This window comes from Pyxicephalus adspersus, chromosome 12, assembly GCF_032062135.1.
Source record: "Pyxicephalus adspersus chromosome 12, UCB_Pads_2.0, whole genome shotgun sequence".
Taxonomy (NCBI): domain Eukaryota; kingdom Metazoa; phylum Chordata; class Amphibia; order Anura; family Pyxicephalidae; genus Pyxicephalus; species Pyxicephalus adspersus.
In genome coordinates, this window is record NC_092869.1 from 12,213,130 (window position 1) to 12,233,923 (window position 20,794).

The 20,794-nt window shown below is 38.8% G+C and overlaps 2 protein-coding genes across 5 annotated transcripts in view; both read left to right on the forward strand.

The window, feature by feature from the left end:
• DISP2 (dispatched RND transporter family member 2) overlaps positions 1 to 11,051 on the forward strand; it is a 29,991-nt gene extending 18,940 nt beyond the window's left edge. For both annotated transcript variants that reach the window (XM_072427856.1, XM_072427857.1), the window contains 3 exons: positions 824 to 948; positions 2,848 to 2,945; positions 3,504 to 11,051. In XM_072427856.1, coding sequence (XP_072283957.1) covers positions 824 to 948; positions 2,848 to 2,945; positions 3,504 to 6,884 — 3,604 coding nt within the window. In that variant the 3' untranslated portion in view covers positions 6,885 to 11,051. The remainder of the gene's footprint in view (positions 1 to 823; positions 949 to 2,847; positions 2,946 to 3,503) is intronic.
• Positions 11,052 to 14,610: 3,559 nt separating this feature from the next.
• The window catches only part of KNSTRN (kinetochore localized astrin (SPAG5) binding protein), a 12,426-nt gene continuing 6,242 nt past the window's right edge, over positions 14,611 to 20,794 (forward strand). The window contains exons 1-3 of one of the 3 annotated variants that reach the window (XM_072427704.1): positions 14,611 to 14,716; positions 18,336 to 18,421; positions 19,636 to 19,765. In XM_072427704.1, coding sequence (XP_072283805.1) covers positions 18,370 to 18,421; positions 19,636 to 19,765 — 182 coding nt within the window. In that variant the 5' untranslated portion in view covers positions 14,611 to 14,716; positions 18,336 to 18,369. Of the gene's footprint in view, positions 14,721 to 15,101; positions 15,140 to 18,335; positions 18,422 to 19,635; positions 19,766 to 20,794 lie in introns of those variants that run through there. The other 2 variants (XM_072427703.1, XM_072427702.1) reach the window with 2 other exon arrangements.

Consider the following 20,794-nt stretch of genomic DNA (forward strand, 5'->3'; position numbering starts at 1 on the left):
AAACTGCAAAGTGCTTTTATATCTCTTTACCAGTTCACAGAGTGAGTGGAATTCACTTCTTTGAGAAGATGAATCACTAAATCTACATGGATATTGACTTGAAATGAACTGGCTAAAATTACTGTGGGTTTGCCTATCCATAATGGTTATAGTTCTTCCCAATGTGAACAAATGAATTAAACCCATCAATCTCCATAATGTTTGCTAATTGTGTAGACTCTCTATGTATTATGTAGTATTCAAAGCTTCAGGCAACAAAAATCAAGTTTAATCAGTATTCAAATAATATTCAGGAAATAGTATTGTTACACTGAACTAACAGAAGTATGTGCATCTTAAGAATTTGTCTCCCAAAATACCTTGCACAGCATCATGCAGAATACAGATTTGACCTCAGTGTGCTGCTTCTTTATGTTCAAATGGAGTAAATCACATTACTGGCTGAAATATTGTGCAGATCTTTTGTCAGGTAAAACATGACATCCAATGAGCAGGAAATATTTAGGGTACTAGTTTGTGGGCTTGATTTATTAAAGCACTCCAAGACTGGAAAAGATACACTTTTATCAGGGAACCTGGATGATCCAAAAAGTCTAGAATGGATCTGGTCCAGGATTGAAAACATTTGCTATCAAATAACTTTAAAAGAATCCATTCCAGGTTTGCTGGATCACCCAGGTTTGCTGATGAAAGTGTATTCTCATCAGTCTTGTAGAGCTTTAATAAATTTTATATATTTATAGATAGATAGATAGATAGATAAGCATTTTTGTTCCTTAAAATGTATTAATTTAGACATCAAAAATTTAAACATTTTTGGCAGTTTTGTTGACCTGGATTTCAGCAAAAGAAAGGAGAAGCTATTGCAAATGCCCAAAAAGGAAACAAGATATCGCAGGATGGTGGAACAAAAAGATGGGGTAGATGGTTTTTTCTGTGGACCACCAGGTTAGTAGAATTTGTGTGAATACACAAGGAAAATAAGTTAAACTCTTGTAAAAAATGCATTTATTATATTTTTTTAACAAGTGTGGAATATATATGTAATGATATATATATATAAATATATATATATATATATGTATTATAGACAGTGGGTTAAATATGTAATAAAGATGGCTCTTGCCAAACTCACATTGAGAAGGCTTTAAAATAAAACAAATGAATGCAGCACCATCTAGTGACATTTGTAGCAAAAGAGTGTCAAATGTGTTTTTATGAAATAGAACTGGAATCACCCAAAATATGGGTCTATTTATGAATGTTTTAAACAACTTTAAATATAAAGTGATGTAAAATGCTGATGTAAAATGCTGTGTAATATGATATATATATATATATATATATATATATGCTTTGGTCTAAACCAGGGGTCGGCAAACTTTTATGGCCCCTAGGTCATTTCAGGGGTGGGCGGGAGCACAGTAGGCCGGACTCTGAGTCCCGCCCTAATGGTTCCGCCCACCACCAGGGAACGCCCCCTGAAGTGAAATCCCTCTCCTCTGTATGCATTGTGGAGGTGAGGGATTTCCCATCAGGGATCTTTCCCTATTTACCGCGCTGGCGAAAGTATCAACGCCGGCCACGGTAAATACGGAGGCAACAGCAAGGAGGCAGCTCCGGCGGCTCCGGCTCCAGTAGTTCATAACGCCCCCTGGTCAAGGCCAGAACAATCTACCGGCTAGGCCCTATCTGGCCTAAAGGCGGAGTAAGGACAGTCAGATAATCCACTGCACCTCTCTAGGAAGGTGTTTGTGATCCCTACCACTACATGGTATAGCAATTGTTAAAATGATAAGTCATGTTTAAGAGAAACATTTCACCCCAATGCTTTATGTTGGCATAATATATGAGGGGTATTGGACATGTATGAAAGAAATTGTGCTGTTTCTGCATTGGAAGAGGGTAAGAGAAGCATTGAAAGACACTACAAACATTACTAATACAGGGGAACTTTGGAGGCCAAGAAGAGGAAATGTACAGAAGCTTGCTAACACTCTTGGAATGAGGCAAAACAGGTGGATAAGAGGAGCAGCAATGAGGGGAGCTAAAGATGGCCTAAAAGGGGACTACACTGGGAGCAGAGAAGAGGGGTAGAACTGGAGGTTCTGAAATCAGATGAGGCAAGCAGTACATGGAACTGTGAAGGTGGATAAAAGTTGCAGCACAAAATGCAAAAGCAGACTTATAGTAAATAGGAGAAAAAGTTTGGAGAAGTACAGAGCCACAACAGGGCACACTACCAGGAGGTTTATATAATTAACCTGCAAAATGCCCAGTTGTACCTACTACTCCCCTATCACCACTTCACTTAATAATTCACTAATTCTTCCAAAACTCCAAATAGATAATAAACAGGTAGGCTTGCAAAAAAGGTTGTGTTAAAGCCTAACTTCAGTCAAAATATTAGTAAAGGGTTTGAACTATTGTAAGGTTTTCATTGCTGTCTGGGTCCTCATTGGGCTGATTTTTCCTCACTAGATCTATTAACCCCCATTTTCCAAATTTATCTCTCTGCTGACACTTTTTACATCTAGATAATTGATTGTACAGCAATGAAAATAGTATCCTATAGGATCAGATAAAATGCACCACTCTGTTATTAGGCAGCTGGGAATTGAATTGAGGGTTTTGAAATTCGAAGGCATCCCTGAATGCAAATACACACATTCCCAAGGTACAGAAACAACATTACTTCACTGATAAACTCTTCTGTCATCTAGAAAAAAAACTAAATCATTAAACTATTGTCTTACTATGTCTGAATATCGCACTCTGTGTAATACCTTGATAAGAAATGTATACTCTTCTGCTGCCACACTCATAAAAGTATTATCTGCTTTGCAGCAAAGAGCTACTCGCAACTTGTATTCATGTCAAAAACAGCAGGCAGCTTATGGAACCTGCAAGCAATCCAATCTATGTGTCGCATAGAGAAAGAAAAGGTCAGTACAATCTAACACTGATTTTTAAAATCCAAATAAAGTCAAAAAATAAGGTCTATCATTTAAATTCTAACTCTAATAAGTCTTAACTCTACTGCTATAGCACGTGTGCAATGCAGTTAAATATGACTGTATAGTCCAAAAAAGTGAGTTTGACTACACTGCTTAGTGCACACCTCATGGCTCATAGAAACTACAAATCTTTATGAGGATTTCTTTAAAAAAAAACGTGTGACTGTCACTCATCATTTCCAGCACAGAGCATTTCTCTTGGTATCAATGCCCATACTCTGAGGCTGTGGTAAATATCATTGCTTCCTTCTTTGTTTGACAGCTCTCTAGCAAACCTTAGATAGCAGCTGTGAAACTCTGTGTAATATCTACTTTATTATATTTACTCTTTTCATCCTCTTTTTCTCATTGTCTTTTCAAATGGACAAGCATTAGCCACAAGGGAGGGAGGAGTAATGTTATTGTAACCAGACAGTGATGGAAGCACTGGATCCAAATTTAAAGCTGTATATATTCATGCAGATGTGTTTCTGAATTCTTTTGCAGATTCGCTCACACCCTACTTTCTCAGAAATATGTGAACGCAATAACAATAAGGAATGTTGTCCCAGTTGGTCTCTTGGGAACTACATATCCGTTTTGTACAATCGGTCCTCTTGTATGGAAATCACACAGAGTGACATCTTCCACACACTGGTCCTTCTTCGTTCCTGTGCTCCAGACTACCACCGAGGTGCTCTCACTCCGTTGTGCATAGGGCCAAGTTCAGAGAGGGGGAAGCATTCTCAATGTGCCAAAGTGCCTGAAAAGTGTACACGATCCAGCGCAGTATATCAACTGCTTCATTTTTTAGTTGACAGAGACTTTCTGAGCCCCCAGACCACAGACTATCAAGTCCCATCTCTGAAGTACAGCTTGCTGTTTTTACCGGCTAAGAAAGGGCCAGAAATGATGAATATTTATGTGGACAATTTGGAGTCATGGGAGCTTTTTGATAATTACACAGCTATCACTGGAATGGACTTGGGGTTAAAGCAAAACCTTTTTCACCACTATCTTGTTTTGGATACTGTGTATCCAGTCCTAGGTATATTAGCTATTTTTATAAGTATGTCTTTTTACCTGCGTTCTTTTTTTATTACTTTTATGGTTATGATATCTGTAATTGGTTCACTGATGATTTCTTTCTTTTTGTACAAGCTGGTTTTTAGAATAACGTTCTTTCCTTTTGTTAACTTGATAGCAGTTATCATCCTCAGCAGTATCTGTGCCAACCATACCTTTGTGTTCTTTGACCTTTGGAACCTCAGCAAAATACAACACTCTGCAGCTGGCATGCTGCAGTGGGTGAAACAAACTATGCATCATTTTTGTTATCTTATGTTAGTATCTTGTTTGACTACCGGAGCTGCTTTTTATGGCAGCTACTTGAGCAGTATTACCTCTCTTCGATGTTTTTCTATATACATGGGAACCTCAGTATTAGTCAACATGGCATTTATGTTAACCTGGCTGCCTGCTACCATGGTACTTTATGAGAGGTATATTAAGGTCAACTGTACCTATAAACCAGAAGATTACTGGAACAGCAATGGCCATAAAAAGTTTTTTTTGTCTCTTCACCAAAAGTTAGGAAGTTTACAAAGTACTTTGTCTGAAACATCAAAGCTTCTCTTTGAGAAGCTCTTGCCTTGTGGGGTGATAAAGTTTCGTTACATTTGGATCTGTTGGTTTGCTGCTCTTGCAGCTGGTGGTGCTTATATTGCCTGTATTAACCCTAAACTAAGACTGCCATCTTCAGATCTTTCATCAGTTCAGATGTTTCGATTAAGTCACCCATTCGAAAGATATGATGCTGAATACTGCCACCAGTTCATGTTTGAACATCAGGAATACGGAGAAGGGCAACATATGCCTATTAGGCTTATATGGGGCATCAAGCCTGTGGATAATGGAGACCATCTCAATCCAAGAGTGAATGGAACACTTGTAACAGATTCCACTTTTACTATTCACAATGCTGATGACCAGCGATGGCTTCTTGAACTTTGTAACAAAGTGAGAAATCAAAGTTTTTACTATTTTGATCAGAATAAGCCAAGCATTTGTTTCATGGAAGATTTTCATCGCTGGATGGAAAGTCGGCAATGCTCACAGAGTGACCAAAACCACAACCTATGCTGTAATCAGTTTTCTTTTCCTTATGCAAGTGATTTGTTTCTCCACTGCATAAAAATGATGGTGAGAGAACAAGGAGGAGAAGGACATGAGTCTTATGACTTTGGAACCAGATTTAATTCCGATGGAAACCTGACTGCTTTGGTTTTGGAATTTCAAACTATGTATTATTATAGCTTCAATTACAGCAAGACCAAGACTTTTTATAATACTCTAAACCAATGGCTCACAAATGAAATAAAAAATGCACCACCAGGTCTCCAGAATGGATGGTTTACTAGCAAACTTTCTCTATTTAACCTCCAGCATACACTGAGTACTGAAATTATGATGACAACTGGTTTCTCTATTGCTATTTCATTTGTAGTTCTGCTGCTAACCACTTGGAATGTCTTACTCAGCTTATTTTCTGTTGCCTCTATTGGAGGCTCAGTTCTAGTTACAGTTGGTCTCTTGGTTCTTTTGGAATGGCAGTCAAATGTTGTAGAGTCTCTGTTTGTATCAGCTGCAGTGGGCCTCTCTGTTGACTTCACGGTAAACTATTGCATTTCATATCATCTGTGCCCACATTCTGACCGTCTCAGTCGCGTAGCATTTTCCCTCAAACAAATTAGTTGTGCCACGGCAATGGGGGCCTCTACTATGTTCTCTGCAGGAGTAATAATGTTGCCAGCAACTGTGTTAGCATATAGAAAACTTGGCATATTTATTATGATGATAAAATGTATCAGCTGTGGCTTTGCCAGTTTTTTTTTCCAATCTATATGCTGTTTTTTTGGCCCTCAGAAAAATTGTGGACAAATATTATGGCCTTGTGCTAACATACTTAAAGAATATCCAGATAACCCCAAGCCAAATGGCACTTTTACTTGCAGTGGAAACGAAAAACAGAATAGACTAAGAAAAGTTCCAGAAACCAACACAGAAAATGAACAGTATGAGCTTCAGCCATTAGCCCGGAACCTTAGTGACAGTTTTGACAACAGCACCACTACCAGTAGACTTTCTAAACGACCGTCAATTCTGTCTGAGGACATGCAGTTATCAGACAATAAGTGTGCTAGGACAGGAGCACATCATATTCAAGGTGAAGCCCAAGAAATCCATGATACCACTACTGGACACAAAGTATTTAGCCACTGTCCTGCTCTGCAGACCTCTTCTCCTTACAGACAAAGCAATTATAGCACTGAGGAGGAGAAGCCAGAAGAATCATGCAGACAATGTATTTGTCAGAGAATGAATAGTAAAACATGGAATGGATCTGTTGTGGACCATGTTCATGTGCACAACATGCAGACACAATCCAACAGCTTGCAAAGCCCTAAAGATGACAGTCCTGTGAAATATTCTCCAGAAAGAAGTATCCGTATGTATGAATATTCTAGGTGCCTCTGTTCTATAGGTAGCTCATTTGATGCCCTTGACTCAAATGAAACATGTCTTAGTGATATCGACCAGAGCACTAAGCTGGAGTCGGCAAGATGCTCACCAGATTTTCTTGAGGTTCCAGATTCCCCTTATCACAACGAAAGGGGAAATTTAAATGGCAAGAGAGAAACTTTAAGACTGGCGCTAAGGGAAACAGTTTTTGATCCACCTTCATCTTCCAAGCAGACCAATATGTTATGGAAAATCCAGTCAAACCAAGATGATGATCACCCTGTTGTTTTACCAAACAGCAAACCAGAAATGCCTGATATATGGATAAGGAGATCAAGTGACAATAGCTCTGGCTATATCAACTGAAATGTCTTTATATCACAAATGAACTTTCATTTTACAAAAGAACTGCAAAATAGTTTTGTAATTTCCATTGTCTCCTTTTTTGAATTATTTGGTTTCTGTAGAAAATTCATGTGATGTCTACAAAAGGTCCACCCAATTTTCCTAATAAATAGTGTATGCTAACTGAGTTGGCAAGTCTTTCATATGAAAGATAAACTCCTCAACACCGAAAATAGAGTAATAATTGCATGTACTGATTTTATTTTGAGAGATAATTAACAATAAAATAGGCACTATTTATCCTTCCTCATACTGATTCTTTCAGAATGAGATGTAATGATTTAGTAGCAAAAAACAGGGACCAACAGAAGACCATTTTCAATAGGAAAATTGTGATCCTAAAACTGCTGAGATAAGTAGCTTCTTACTGGTCTACAAAAGAAACTAGTGCACTTAGTTGCAGTGGCTTAATTTGTTTCCACTTTGACAGATATGCAGTGTCCTTGTTACATCCTGTGAGCCTAAAATAAGGCAAAAGAACCTTTGTTGTGGTAATTCAATCCGTCATTTGTTATAAAGGAACAAAGGCAGACATGCTTTAAAGCTCAACTAAATCTGCGATACTCACATGTTCCCATTACATCGTAGTGCACTAATACCTTTGCCCTTCTTCTCTTTCTGAAAATGATCTTCAATCAGGATAATGTAACTGTCTTTGCAGGAGTTTATTTATTCCTGGCATGCACAAGTGAAGCTGGGGTTTGCCAGCATGCACAGCTCAGGAATATTTGAAACTGGATGGTGATCATGCAGGTAAAAACAGTTATTGCAGAAGGGACATCACTTGTCCCTTTCTGCAATAGAAACCTGCCTCATCATCAATTGTTCAAATTTGGATTTTAGTTCCATTTTAGTTTTAGTCTGTATGACAACTGTATGACAACCATGCTTGTCTCTAAACATACAGTAAAGAAATGAGTGAAGACAAGAAGGGACATTAGGTGTGTTAAATGCAGAATCACCATGTAAAAGTAAAGCTGAAAAGGAATACCAATGCACCCACCACATCTGAGGACTGCAAAACTGCAGTAATTTACATAGCGGCATACACAATATTACATTTTCACTGTTGGTTGGAGTTATTTTTAAATCCATGTAACAGAGCCTAGAGTTTATTATCCATATATCTATACAGAAATTATAATTGAAAAAGTGTGGCTTAGCAATGAAGCCCCATTACCCTTCATACTGTATATTCAAACACTGATAATCACTATTACTTGGCAAAGGAAGGTTGGTAATCACATTAAATTATACATTATTACAATTAGGTGAACTTTAGTCCTCTACAAAGGCTACCATAACTATAAATGCCAACCCCAGGCCATAGGTGTCAGTCATCAGGATACATTCTCATATCTGCATAAAACCGTGAAAAAAATAGATGTTTTGTTTTCATCTGTCATCACATCTACCACAGCCTACTTTTTGTGTTACTTTTTTATTTTAAATTTACAGGCATGGAACCAGGAATATTCAGAAAAGATCAACACTATCAGTATAAAATACAAAAAGTGGTTTGCTTGCTTTAGATCACAAGGGTATAAATATACATGTATGTATGTACCACTACTAATGCATTCTACCACTCATAATACACCAATAATACACCAATCTGTACAAATTGTGTTTTTACAAAAAAAGAATGGTGTGTTCACTCATTTCATTAACTATATTAACGTTTGTACAGCTAAAACACTGTATGGGTTTAGGCATCTTCAATTTTCTATGCTAACTTGTGAATATGCTTCTATGTGTGCAGGTCTCATTGTTGAGCAATATCAGCTTACATATTTCAAGAATAATGCACTTTTAAACATTTTTAAATGTAAATCATGACTCCCAGGTTTGGACTTGTATTCCAACAACAGCTAAAAGTTGTAGAAAACCCTGCTAGCCATACATTGTTAGGTGTTTGAATGATCAGGTTAACAATTAATGTCTTTTATTAATCAAATTAAAAAAATATGAGTAAATATTGATTGGAATTCTGCCAATATGGTCTCTCTCACTCCTCATATGCATTTAATGTACATTACAATAGCCATTCATGGTTGTTCAATTAAAATGTCAATTAAATAATGATCAGTTATTGTAAATGTTTTGTTTTGTAAAATTTTTTTTGTCAATCTAATGTCGAATCTACTAAAAAGGTCCATCCTACCACCTACTCTTATTATTTAAAGAGAACCTAAAGACATAGCAGTAAATAGTAACACAGGCAACAATTTATGCAGAAGCCAAAGGATGCTGAAAGAGGTCCTTCTGCTGTGGTCATACACCTTCCTTTAGGTCTGGCACTGCGCTGCTCAATCAGTAATAAACTAACAAGTAAATGAGTACAATGTGGCCTAGAATCAAAAATAAAATATAACAATCAAAGTAAACCAAAAGAGTCTACACACCGATTTCTATCATACTGACCTACATATGCACATTTATGATATACCAACTGTATTGCAGCGTATTCTGTACATATAAGCTTTTCTTTTTTATAAAATATAGTTTTGTGTACTTGCATAACATCAAAATGACAGTAAAAACAGTAAAAATTTCTATCAACTTGTTTTTGTGCTTTGCAATCTAGAAATAAAACATTTAACAAAGGAAAACATTTAATTTTTTGGCCTAAATGCATTTACTGTAAGTACATTCCTCGATATACAAAGGATATATGTAATAGTGATGCTTGTGTCAGAAATTTGTTAGCAGCTGATGATTGCCAGTTAGTGTAACGTGTGCCTTATTTGCTAGCTTCTTCTGTATGTGATCCTTATGAAACTTTCTTCATGTTTCATTTATATACATGCACATTTTCAGTTTCTATAGGAAAAGTCATATGCAGTGCACCTAAAGTAAACACTTCAGGTAGGCATGGCAGTGTTTTTCCAAAAATACCAGTTGCCTGGCTAAGCTGTTGGTCTGAAAGCTATAATTGTTTGAATAACTAACTCAGAACCAGGATTCAGATTTACCTTTTTGTCTTCTTTTCCACTTTACATAGGTATTTAAATTCAGTGGGACTGATTCACTAAGGAAGTAAAGTATTGTTTTCATAGATTAGAGAATGAGGTGAATCTGTGCTGACAATCATCCAACCGTGTGAAAGACAAAAATGGTTTATTTAATTTTAGGTGCATTCTATTGGGTAGTCTTTAAAAAATGAACACACTCTACTCCTTTAGTTAATACATTATGGAGTTTCAAAGTATTTTATTGCTAATAGGTTAGCTTAACCATGAGCTAGCTTTCTCAGAAGCATATTGAAACTGAAAAATACCAATTACCCCTTTAAAACTGATGACTTATTGGGTTGGTTTATTTGAAAAACAAAACACTTGGACAGTTGAGTTTTATTTTTGTTCCCTGGTATTAACAGAACGGAAATTATTGATTCTTCATTATCTCCTTAAACATTAACATTCCCATTTGTGTGATAAGATCATGTACATTAGCAGCACAGAAATTTATAAAAAATAAATTACATTCTAAACCTCCAACTGACACCTAGTTTCTTTGGTCTGTGATAATTGTGCGGCCACAAGAACTGAGCTGCTGGAGGGGCTCTCTTCTCAATACTTCACAATTCAGGACTTTCATATTGAGGGTTCAATGAAACAAAAGCTAAATTTACCACATCACCCTCCTATCACCAAATGATCACTGGATTGGCAGCTAAAAATGAAAGAAAATGGCATTGATAACAAAACTAAACATAACACGAACTAACCTAGAACAAAGCAGTATAGAAAGATATATCAAGAACTTTATGTACTTTGACTTGGAAAAAAAAGCTGGAAAAAAGCTTTGCTATCAAACGGGGTATAAATGTAACTGTAGAAGGGCTTTGTGAGGTGCTAAAATAATGCTGCCTGTATATCTGATAGCAGTACTATATCACAAACATTGTGGCCAACATTTCAATGGTTTTAAAACTGACCTTTTTCAATTTTTATTTTTGCTTTGAATGCAGAGATGTCTTTACTAGCAGTGAATAGTGTGGTGTTTACATTAAAGAGGTAAATTCATTGTATTCACTTTACCAAATATATTAGAAAAAGTGTGCTATGCGCTGTACATTGGTGTCAGAAGACAGAAAATCAATAAAATATTGCCATTTGTATAGTGTCTTTTGAGTTGTTGATTTTGTTGTGGCTTTAATGAGAAATATGGATTTCACTTTACATTTTGAATTTGTGTAGTACTACCTGGGCTCACAAAACGGAGGCAAGTGGTTTGTCATTTCTATTACTTCAGAACAAGGGAGGATATCATGAGCAAGCCAGTGGTGGCTAGAGTCTTTGAGCATGATGAGTGCCTATCCAACATCTCACTGACTTTCTGAAACATATCTTGAATCAGTGTGGAGTCCTAAAATATCCATTATAGATGGAGTGTTTCATTCTAACTCATCATCTATAGGGAATATGAAACCTGCAAAATGTGTTTAGAGATCTTTCTGACCTCCCACTACTAACTACTTCTCTCAGTTTACTTTCATTGGTCTCCCTCAGAACCACAACTGGGACTTGGTGGATGGTGGATACCAACTCCTCTCCAGTTTAGATTCCATTTGACATTGGGAGCAGTATACATTTTTACATACAGAGGTTTCTTGTACTATTTCCATCCATCAAGTTCAACCACTGGGAAAATAAACATATCCCAGATATAAAACCTTATAGGACATAGTTGGAGAGAGGAAGACAGAGGAAGACAAAAAACCCTGGTACAATTGCTTCAACAGGGGAAAAAATTCCTTCCTGATTCCATGAGGCAATCAGATGTTCCCTGGATCAACAGTCACTGTTATTTTTACTTTAAAGCCTTGATACCCAGTAATATTCTGTGCTTCTAGAAAAACATCCAGCTTTTTCTTAAAGCATTTTATAGTAGTTGCTGAAACTACTTCCTGAGGGAGCCGATTCCATCACCCTTACATAACCTTTGCTTTTTATTTCATGATTCGCTGATGATAATTTTATCATGTTCAGTCATCATAGCTCTCTGTCCTGTAGAGATATTACAAAGAAATCCTATTGCTTCCTTAACCTTAAACTTAAACTTGCTTCCTTAAACTTGCTTCCATCTACAGCACCATTGGCTGCTACATACAGTGTTACTTCCCAGCAGTTGGAACCATCTTCTGGACAGCCTTGTTCTCTCTGGTCCTCTCAGAATTACAGTTTGTGCATTCTTCTTGAGAGATTTATCCGTGAGTGACTGCCCCAATCTACTTGCTGTGACACTCCATTGTCACTCCTCCAAGCCAAGAGTCCCAGGTGCCTTAGGTTTTGTGGTACTTCATAGTAGCTGTTTTGTGTCTTCCCGGATATGCCTATTGGAATGCTTTCTATAATTTCTTTTAGGAAACTGTTTGGCTCTATTTTCCTTTAACACTAACTTCCCTATTGCCATAATATTTATATAAATATCAAATATTACAACCACTGGCTTTAGTACTAACCCTGAAAACAAGAACAAATCTTGAGTCTGTTGCATTTTTTAAATTCCATTCCTTCACCCTCTTAACTTCCAAAACTGACCCAGACATAGAAACCCTTGTATTTATTTCCTTAGCGGAGGGCAAATATGTGGATACCCCCAATAAAGGGAGCTTCTAGATTCCACCATAAGCCTTTCCCCCATATAACCCCCACCTGCTTTTTGAGGCACTGGGGGTGGGGAAAAGGCCCTAGTTTAATATCTTTGGAAGGGGAACTTTACAAGAAAAATGCTACTAAGTCTTCACCTTTTACACTGTACCTCCTATGGTAAAATCATATAGCCTGGCATAGTACATGAAAGGGGAATGACCCCCTGCACAAGAGAAATAATGTAGTTTAGTTACTTGTTGTTTGGCTGATTCTATAACTGAAACCAATGATTCTGTTTCCCTAATCATGGACCTGGAAATATCAGGAGAAGGTGGTGAGGACTGCTTAAGCTCAGGGAGCTGTGAAGTGCTGAGCGAAGATGAGAACTGGAGTACAGCAGATAATGATAAGTGTCCTGGAAGACTGTGGAGAACCAGAGGCAGAATCCCCTACAATGAAAACAGAAAGATAACATTGTCATGCAGGAAGTAAGATACCATAAACCACAGTAAAAAAGTGCATATCTAAAGCTACGTACACATGTCAGATTTTTATCGCCCGATAATCGGCATCGGCCAATTATCGGGCAAAAATCTGCCGTGTGTACAGTCGGTGTCGTCCAACGTCCGAACGACCGACCTGCCGGATCCACGGACGATGGACGACAGCCGATCCTAATGAAAGGGAAGGGGAGAGCGCGCAGCAGGGTGCCGCTCCGTCGCTCTCCCCCTCCCCTCTCCATAGAGCATGAACGGTGCTGTATGTACAGCACCGTTCATGCATCGTGCACTCCCTTGTCGTTGGAAAGGATCGTGAAAGATCCTTTCCAACGACAAAAATTGGAAGTGTGTACGCAGCTTTAGAGACACAGCAATTTCAATCATATCAGGAGTAAACTGCATCTTGTATAATTCTAACCACCAAAACTTTCTGTACAAATCTTAATGGCTTAGATGACTAGGTCAAAAACGACAGTGCTACTTGAGAAGTGCTGGCCATAAGAGACTGATGTATTCCTGAATAGGGAGCAGAGCAGCAGCCTGGTTACAGCATCTATACTGACACCCAATGAATACAATAAAAACAGGTGCCTGTGTCCCCCTCTGCAGAGCATTGCACACCATTACCATGATCCCTGGAAAACACCTGTCCCCTCTGCAGAGCATTGCATACCATTAGCATGATCCCTAGAAGATACCTGTGTCCACTTCTGCAGAGCATTGCACACATTTGTGTGACCCCAAAGAAACATGCCGTTTTTACTCTGCAGAGTATCGCACGCATTTTTTGTGACCCTTAGAACAGTGATTTTTCAACTAGTGTGCTGTTAGAGATCTTCAGGTGTACCGTGGGAAATTATCCAATCAACCATTGTTGAGTGTCTGTGCTGTAGTGACTGGCAGAGTAATGTAATACTCTTCCATGTCAGAGGGTGGCAGTAAGTAGCTTAATTGTGCCTTGTTTATTCTTAGATACAAGATAATTAGTTACTGAGTGTCGTTTTGTAACATTTTTAATTTGTGGCGTGCCCCAGGATTTTTTCAATGTAAACAAATGTGCTGTGGCCCAAAAAAGGTTGAAAAACACTGCCCTAACAGCATGCCTCTTTTTACTCTGCAGAGTATTGTACACCACCAGCCTGGCCAATGCTCTGCACAGTGTGGACACAAGTATATCTCCAGGGGGTAACCCAAATGTGCAATGCTCTGCACACAGACATGAGTTTATTGCCGAACCTCTGCAGAACATTGCATTATTATCTGACATTTGGGAAAGAAAAAAACAAAACATATTACTTTGACGGTAGCAAAGGCTGACAGGATAGGCATATGTGATATAAAAGCTACTCCGTGTACTTTCTCAATACAAGAGAAGCACTTTCCTAAATACAGCATCCCACACCTCCTCCACACAATAAACACCTCACACTCACTTCTCTCCTTTCTACATATATACATTTATCGCTAAGTTCACCACGCCCACCTGCTTGAACACGTGTTCGCCCTCCGCCTATCATTTACTGGGACGACTTTAGTCTATACTGAGCTCCGCCATTTTTCTGGAGTCCTAGCGCTATTTGAAAATGGAAAAGTCGACGGGAAAATGTCCGAGAGTGTTTATAGACGGAAATAGCTTGCGGAAGTGACATCACACAAATTTGAAAACAGCCGCGGAGGGAGAGGAGAATCCAGTGGTGTGAGTAGGTAGAAGGCGAATAATGTGTGTTAGCGAATGTCATAACATTATACAGCTTCATTATGCGGGTATTAGTGTGTGGAAGACCGTGCTATTCTTTGCTTGTGTCAACCAAGGTTCAGTAGGGGGCAAGAGGATTATTGAAGTATAATTTATTGGGCATTGTGTGGTGAGGGTGCTTCCTAGTAGCTCTGACTGGCATGTTTTCCTATGAAGTGTACCTTTGTGTATTCTGGGTAGGACCGCGGCCTGTGTGACACCAAGAGCTCCGCTTCCTGTAATTCTGGCTGCGGCATCCGATGGCCATAAACCATTCTTTGTACTTGTGGGTATGAGGGGGCGTGTCACTTACCTCTTGTGACCGCGCTCTTGATTGGCTGCTCAGACACAGTGCTGTCACATGACTTCACAAGCTAAAACTGGGTAAATTGAGCTTACACATGGTGTGGTGGGTGAATGTAAGAATGAATAAACCATATTCAAAGTTTATGGGAAAACACTGGGATGAAGTGACCCTGTTACTAACTTAAAGCAGAACTCCAGCCTTCAGTCTTGCACAGATCTGCAGGCTCCTCTCCTGTTAAGACATTGCTTTCTCTGCTTTCTGTGCACACCATCAGCTTTGCAGGGTGACTTCTTTTCATCACACTCAGCATTACATGTGGATGTTATTTGGGGCATTTAAAAGTTTTGAAAAGTTCATAAGTTCATTCTTGCCAACATCTGGCATACTTAAAGCAAAAGTAAACCCAAAACTAACTCCGATCAGACAGATCAGTCTATCTGTCAGGTGGTTTCATTCATCGGGTCCCGCAACCTCCCTGTATCTGTTCAGCCTGGCCCAGAGAGAACGTCAGGCACCGCTATCTCAACTCTGTTTCCGTGTTCTTATTCCTGCGTCAGTGATCCCGCAGTGTGCAGGCACAAAGTCAGGGGAAGTAGATTGGAAAAAAACTTGCCGATCTGACTGGCCATGTGTGAGATCGGCAATTTTTTCGCACAAACGCATATTTTATTTTTAACACATTAAAACATTACAAAACAATACTGAGTAAATACACCAGTGCTCAACCCAGATTTTTTTTTAAGCTGGGTGGAAAGATATTGTAGGCGGGTGGAAGCCCCTGATTTGTGACCAAACTTCAGTAACCACCCAAAAACAGCCGGGTGGTTGTTATAAATTGCTGGGTGGTGCGCCCAGCTAAAAGGGTCTGGGGAGAACACTGGACACCAAAGGGGGTGGGAGGGCCAAAACAGAGTATGGGAGGGAGTGTCTCAAATATACATAAGTCCAAAGAGTCCAGGTTAGCAGCAAATTTAAAAAGGCGGTAAAAAGTCCCAGTTGTAGTGTCCTTGGTTCGGTCCAAATAGAATGGTACCTGTGAAAAAAACATTACTTACTAGAGGGAGAGAGGGAACAGTATTAGGGGGACAGGCATAGTATTCAACACATCAGATTCCTGAAACGCTACCCAGAGGGTCCAGGCGGTTCTGTGCTCCCATTCATTCCTGATCGCCTAGACAATTGAGAATTAAGGGTGCAGTGCTGCACTTTTTTTTTTTTTTTTTTTTTTTTTTTTTTTTTTTTTTTTTTTTTGCACTCATAAAAACACAAACAGAATTTGTACTTTAAAAAAAGGGTTGTCTACCCTTTTATGTAAAGTGAAAATTCTGTGTTTAGGTATTTATCCTTAAACTTTACCGAAATCTAATTGTGAAAGCAGAACTAAAATAGTAGAAAGACAGGTGAGCAGACAGGTTGCCCTTCTATTTACCTGACTGGTCACAACACAACCTGCCTTGTCATCTTTTTATTTGTTTAGTTCCACTTGAACAATGAACATTTCTTCTGTTCTGCATGTGCAGTGTCAGCGTGTGCAGAACAGGAGAAATGCTTACTGCTAAAAAAAAATAGGATGATATCACATTATAAAAGTAAACTTATCCAACTTATCAAGCTAAAACCTGATTACACGATCCTGAACCCACAACCACATGCATGTGAGGCTACCGCATATAGGGTACAGGTTTTAGATTAAAGGAGTGGATGTACTGCATGCATGGGCAATACCTGCACATGATGCCTAGGCTTGATGGCTGAAAGAGAGAATAATGAGGGCTATGGACAGCACAGATCAGTGGTGGAGGAATTGATGTAGCTTGTTGTCTATCAGACAGAAATCGAGGGGGTTCAGAATACTGCTAAAGCTTCTAATACTTTTTGTATAGAAGGTAAAATGTGCAGGGAATGGGACTCTTCACCTTGATGACACCAGAAGAGACCCTGGCCAGGTTTTCCTTTCGGCCTTGTACACACATTAGATGTCACTGGAAATGATCAGGAAAGATCATTTCCACAAATGCTATAAAGAATGAGCTCTGTACACACAACACCGTTCAGTTCTATGGAGAGGGGATGGGGACTGGCAAGTGCCCCCCCCCCCCCCCCTTTTATTTTATAGTAAATTTGAGCAGCCTTGCACCTGGACAGATCAATGTTGGAGACAGCTGCTAGATTTTCAGCTGGGATGAAAGTTTGTCTCGGTGACAATAAACTATATATGTGTATGTAGTGTGAGTGTATTTATGGCTAAAAAGTCATCATATTTAAAGTTACAGCATCCTTTGTGTGCATCGCTTGCCTTGAAACCCTCCATTAAAAGGGATTAGGGTGGGGTGAGAAGTCCTTTATTTATTTTGTGCCATATAGTGAATGAGTATGGTGGTGGTATCCGAGTAACCCTCTTGCCAGTAATGGGTTTTGTTTAGGCACTTCCTGTTATAGAGGACACGTTGTCTACTAATTATAACCTTTTGGTAGAGACTATAGGTGACTTTTCCTGATGATCCATTGTTGTCTCCATCAGGAAACCATCGCTCAAAATTGTCATGCAGCTATCATTGCAGCGCATGCATGTAGACAGGAAGTAGTTGCAAAGGGATTACAGGAAATCTACAACCCTGAGCAGCAACAATGATGAGGGTTCACATCTACTTTAAGGTGGAACTAAAATCCTGACCTTACAGGAGTGTGTACCTGGCCAGAACACCTTGGACTGGTGTGATGTAGGTGGGGATGTAGGCTATTTACAAATATAAAGGGCATTTACCATCTATCCTAAAGAATATTGGGGAGTCAGATAGAAAATTAAGGTCAGTGAAGCAACATAAATATTGGTGATTAAATTGCCTGGCCCTGCAGATCTGTGCCGCATCCATAGACTTAAAGCTGAATTCCAGCAAACCACTAAATACACAAATAAAATCCATGCATGAAAACAGTTTTACCTGCCAACAGTCAACAATTTCTGAGATTTACATGGCTATTCCACACAGTGCAGCCCTATCAGACAAGGCAAGGGGCCCTAAAGCAGCAGTTTAATTTACACTTTAAAGGTGTCCTTCACATACCTACCAGTAACTGGACAAGGAAAAGCAGCAAACCGCAGTGCATTCCTTTCACTTTGCCTTCTTCTCCTATGGATATACCTCTTGTACTGCAACACTTTTTGATTGGCTACTTGTGCTGCTTCCTCCTCTTCCTCTCTGGACTCTGCTGTAAAGAACTATAAAACTGTACTGTGAAGTTTAGTAAATAATTTTATTTTTATGATGACAGTTCTTTGGATTTACGAAAGATCCAGCATACAGTGATGGAGAAGTCCAAACTACCTATTCTTAGACATCAGACACTGAAGTCATCAGGTAAATCTGGCTTTTCAGTGTGTTTTTTTTCCTCTGGTGCCTGTATTCCACCTAGAATACTATTGCAGTGAAAGCAGTATACAAGTTTACATAACTGTCTGTTGAAAATGACTTTGCTGTAGTCTCCCCTATGCTCCCTGTATGTATTGGTAAAGTGTTGAAGTATGCTGGTAGCCTTTCTGAACCTGTTTTGCCCAACACATTTGTTGCACAGATAACCCATAATATGACTCAATGAACACAACCATCCGGGATCTGGGTTGGAAATAAAGGAGTTTATTACAAATGTAAACTTTTTATGTTTAGAAGTCCTTGAGGATGTACAAACTAAAAGACTACAAAAAGTGTGTGTGTGTGTGTGTGTGTTTTGAAAACTATGAAGGGAATGCATTTCAATGGTCCCTCAAAGATCAAAGTGAAGTCTATAGGAAATGTGTATCATTTTTACATACATTTCCTTGGCTGCTTATTGATGTCTTAACTATACATATCTTCTGCACAGTGTACAGTTTCCAAGTTACCTTGCAAAAACTACAATGCCATACACACAATTTCAAAGATGTTTATTTTATATGCCCTTTCCCCAAGAGTCCTTACCTTTATATCATTGTAAGCAGGAAATTGTATCGTAAAGAGTGTATGAGCTGAAAAAGAAAGACAGTTTATACATGACATATCTACCAATGTGGGCATTTATACCAGTAGCTGTGACATTGGCTACACCCAGAGATCTGGCTAGCCTGTCCTTATAGCTATTCTGAATAGGAGGTAACTTATAATAAAACACTTGGTAATAACTGGGAAGACTGCAGTATAGTTGGACGTGATTTCTGTACATTTCTCAGGGGTGGCACCATACTCATGCTTCTGGTTCCATAACTTTCTTGTAAATGGGTGTACACCTGGCTGTGTGGCAATAACAACTAGGTATGTTTCAGAAGAGATAGACTAGGGTTGGAGAGCAAGTAAATGTTCGGGAGATTGTTTTAGGGCTTCAAAAGATGAAACGGACCTTTTACTTTGCCTAGAGTTAAAAACGGAGTGAGTAACCAAATCGGACACTTTTTTTTTATCCATTATGTGCATGCAGGTTAAATTAGTGTAGGAATAACATCAGAATTCCTAGAGCTGGACTGTAAGAATGGGACTGGTGTACCTAATTCAACATTATTTTATGATCCCTCACCCTCTATTATTTTATTTTATTTTTGCAGACGTTTTATTACCATCTGCCAAAAAACCCTGTCCTCAGAAACCAGTTCTTCCACTTTACAGCAAGGACCCGAATATTGCTTTTACATCTACAGTTCCTGATTTTACCATGAATAAAGTTTGCAACAATGGGTAAGCATTCAAAATTACCATTATACTTTGGAATTTTTCATTTACAGTTAGGTCCATAAATATTGGGACTGAGACAACTTTTTTTTTTTTTTTTTTAATTTTAGTTCTGTACATTACCACAATTAATTTTAAATGAAACAACTCAGATGCAGTTGAACTGCAGACTTTCAGCTTTAATTCAGTGGGTTGAACAAAAAAGATTACATTAAAATGTGAGGAACTAAAGCCTTTTTTTACACAATCACTTCATTTCAGGGGCTCAAAACTAATTGGACAATTGATTCAAAGGCTATTTCATGGGCTGGTGTGGGCAATTCCTTTGTTATGTCATTATCAATTAAGCAGATAAAAGGCCTGGAGTTGATTTGAGGGGGGGGGGGGGGCTTTTGCTGTGAACAGATAACATGCGGTCAAAGGAGCTTTTCATGCAGGTGAAACAAGCCATCCTTAAGCTTCAAAAACAGAAAAAAACAATCCAAGAAATTGCTACAATATTAGGAGTGGCAAAATCTACAGTATGGTACATAATGAGAAAGAAACAAAGCACTGGTGAACTCGGCAACGCCAAAAGACCTGGACGTCCGCGGAAGACAACAGTGGTGGATAATTGCAGAATCATTTCCATGATGAAGAGAAACTCCTTTACAAGAGCCAACCAAGTGAACAACACTCTCCAGTAGGTAGGCGTATTGATATCCAAGTCTACCATAAAGAGAAGACTGCATGAAAGTAAATACAGAGGGTGCACTGCAAGGTGCAAGCCACTGATAGGCCTCAAGAATAGAAAGGCTAGATTGGACTTTGCTCAAAAACATCTAAAAAAGCCAGCACAGTTGTGGTAAAACATTCTTTGGACAGATGAAACCAAGATCAACCTTTACCAGAATGATGGCAAGAGAAAACCATGGAGAAGGCGTGGAACAGCTCGTGATCTAAAGAATACCACATCATCTGTAAAACATGGCGGAGGCAGTGTGATGGCTTGGGCGTGCATGGCTGCCAGTGGCACTGGGACACTAGTGTTTATCC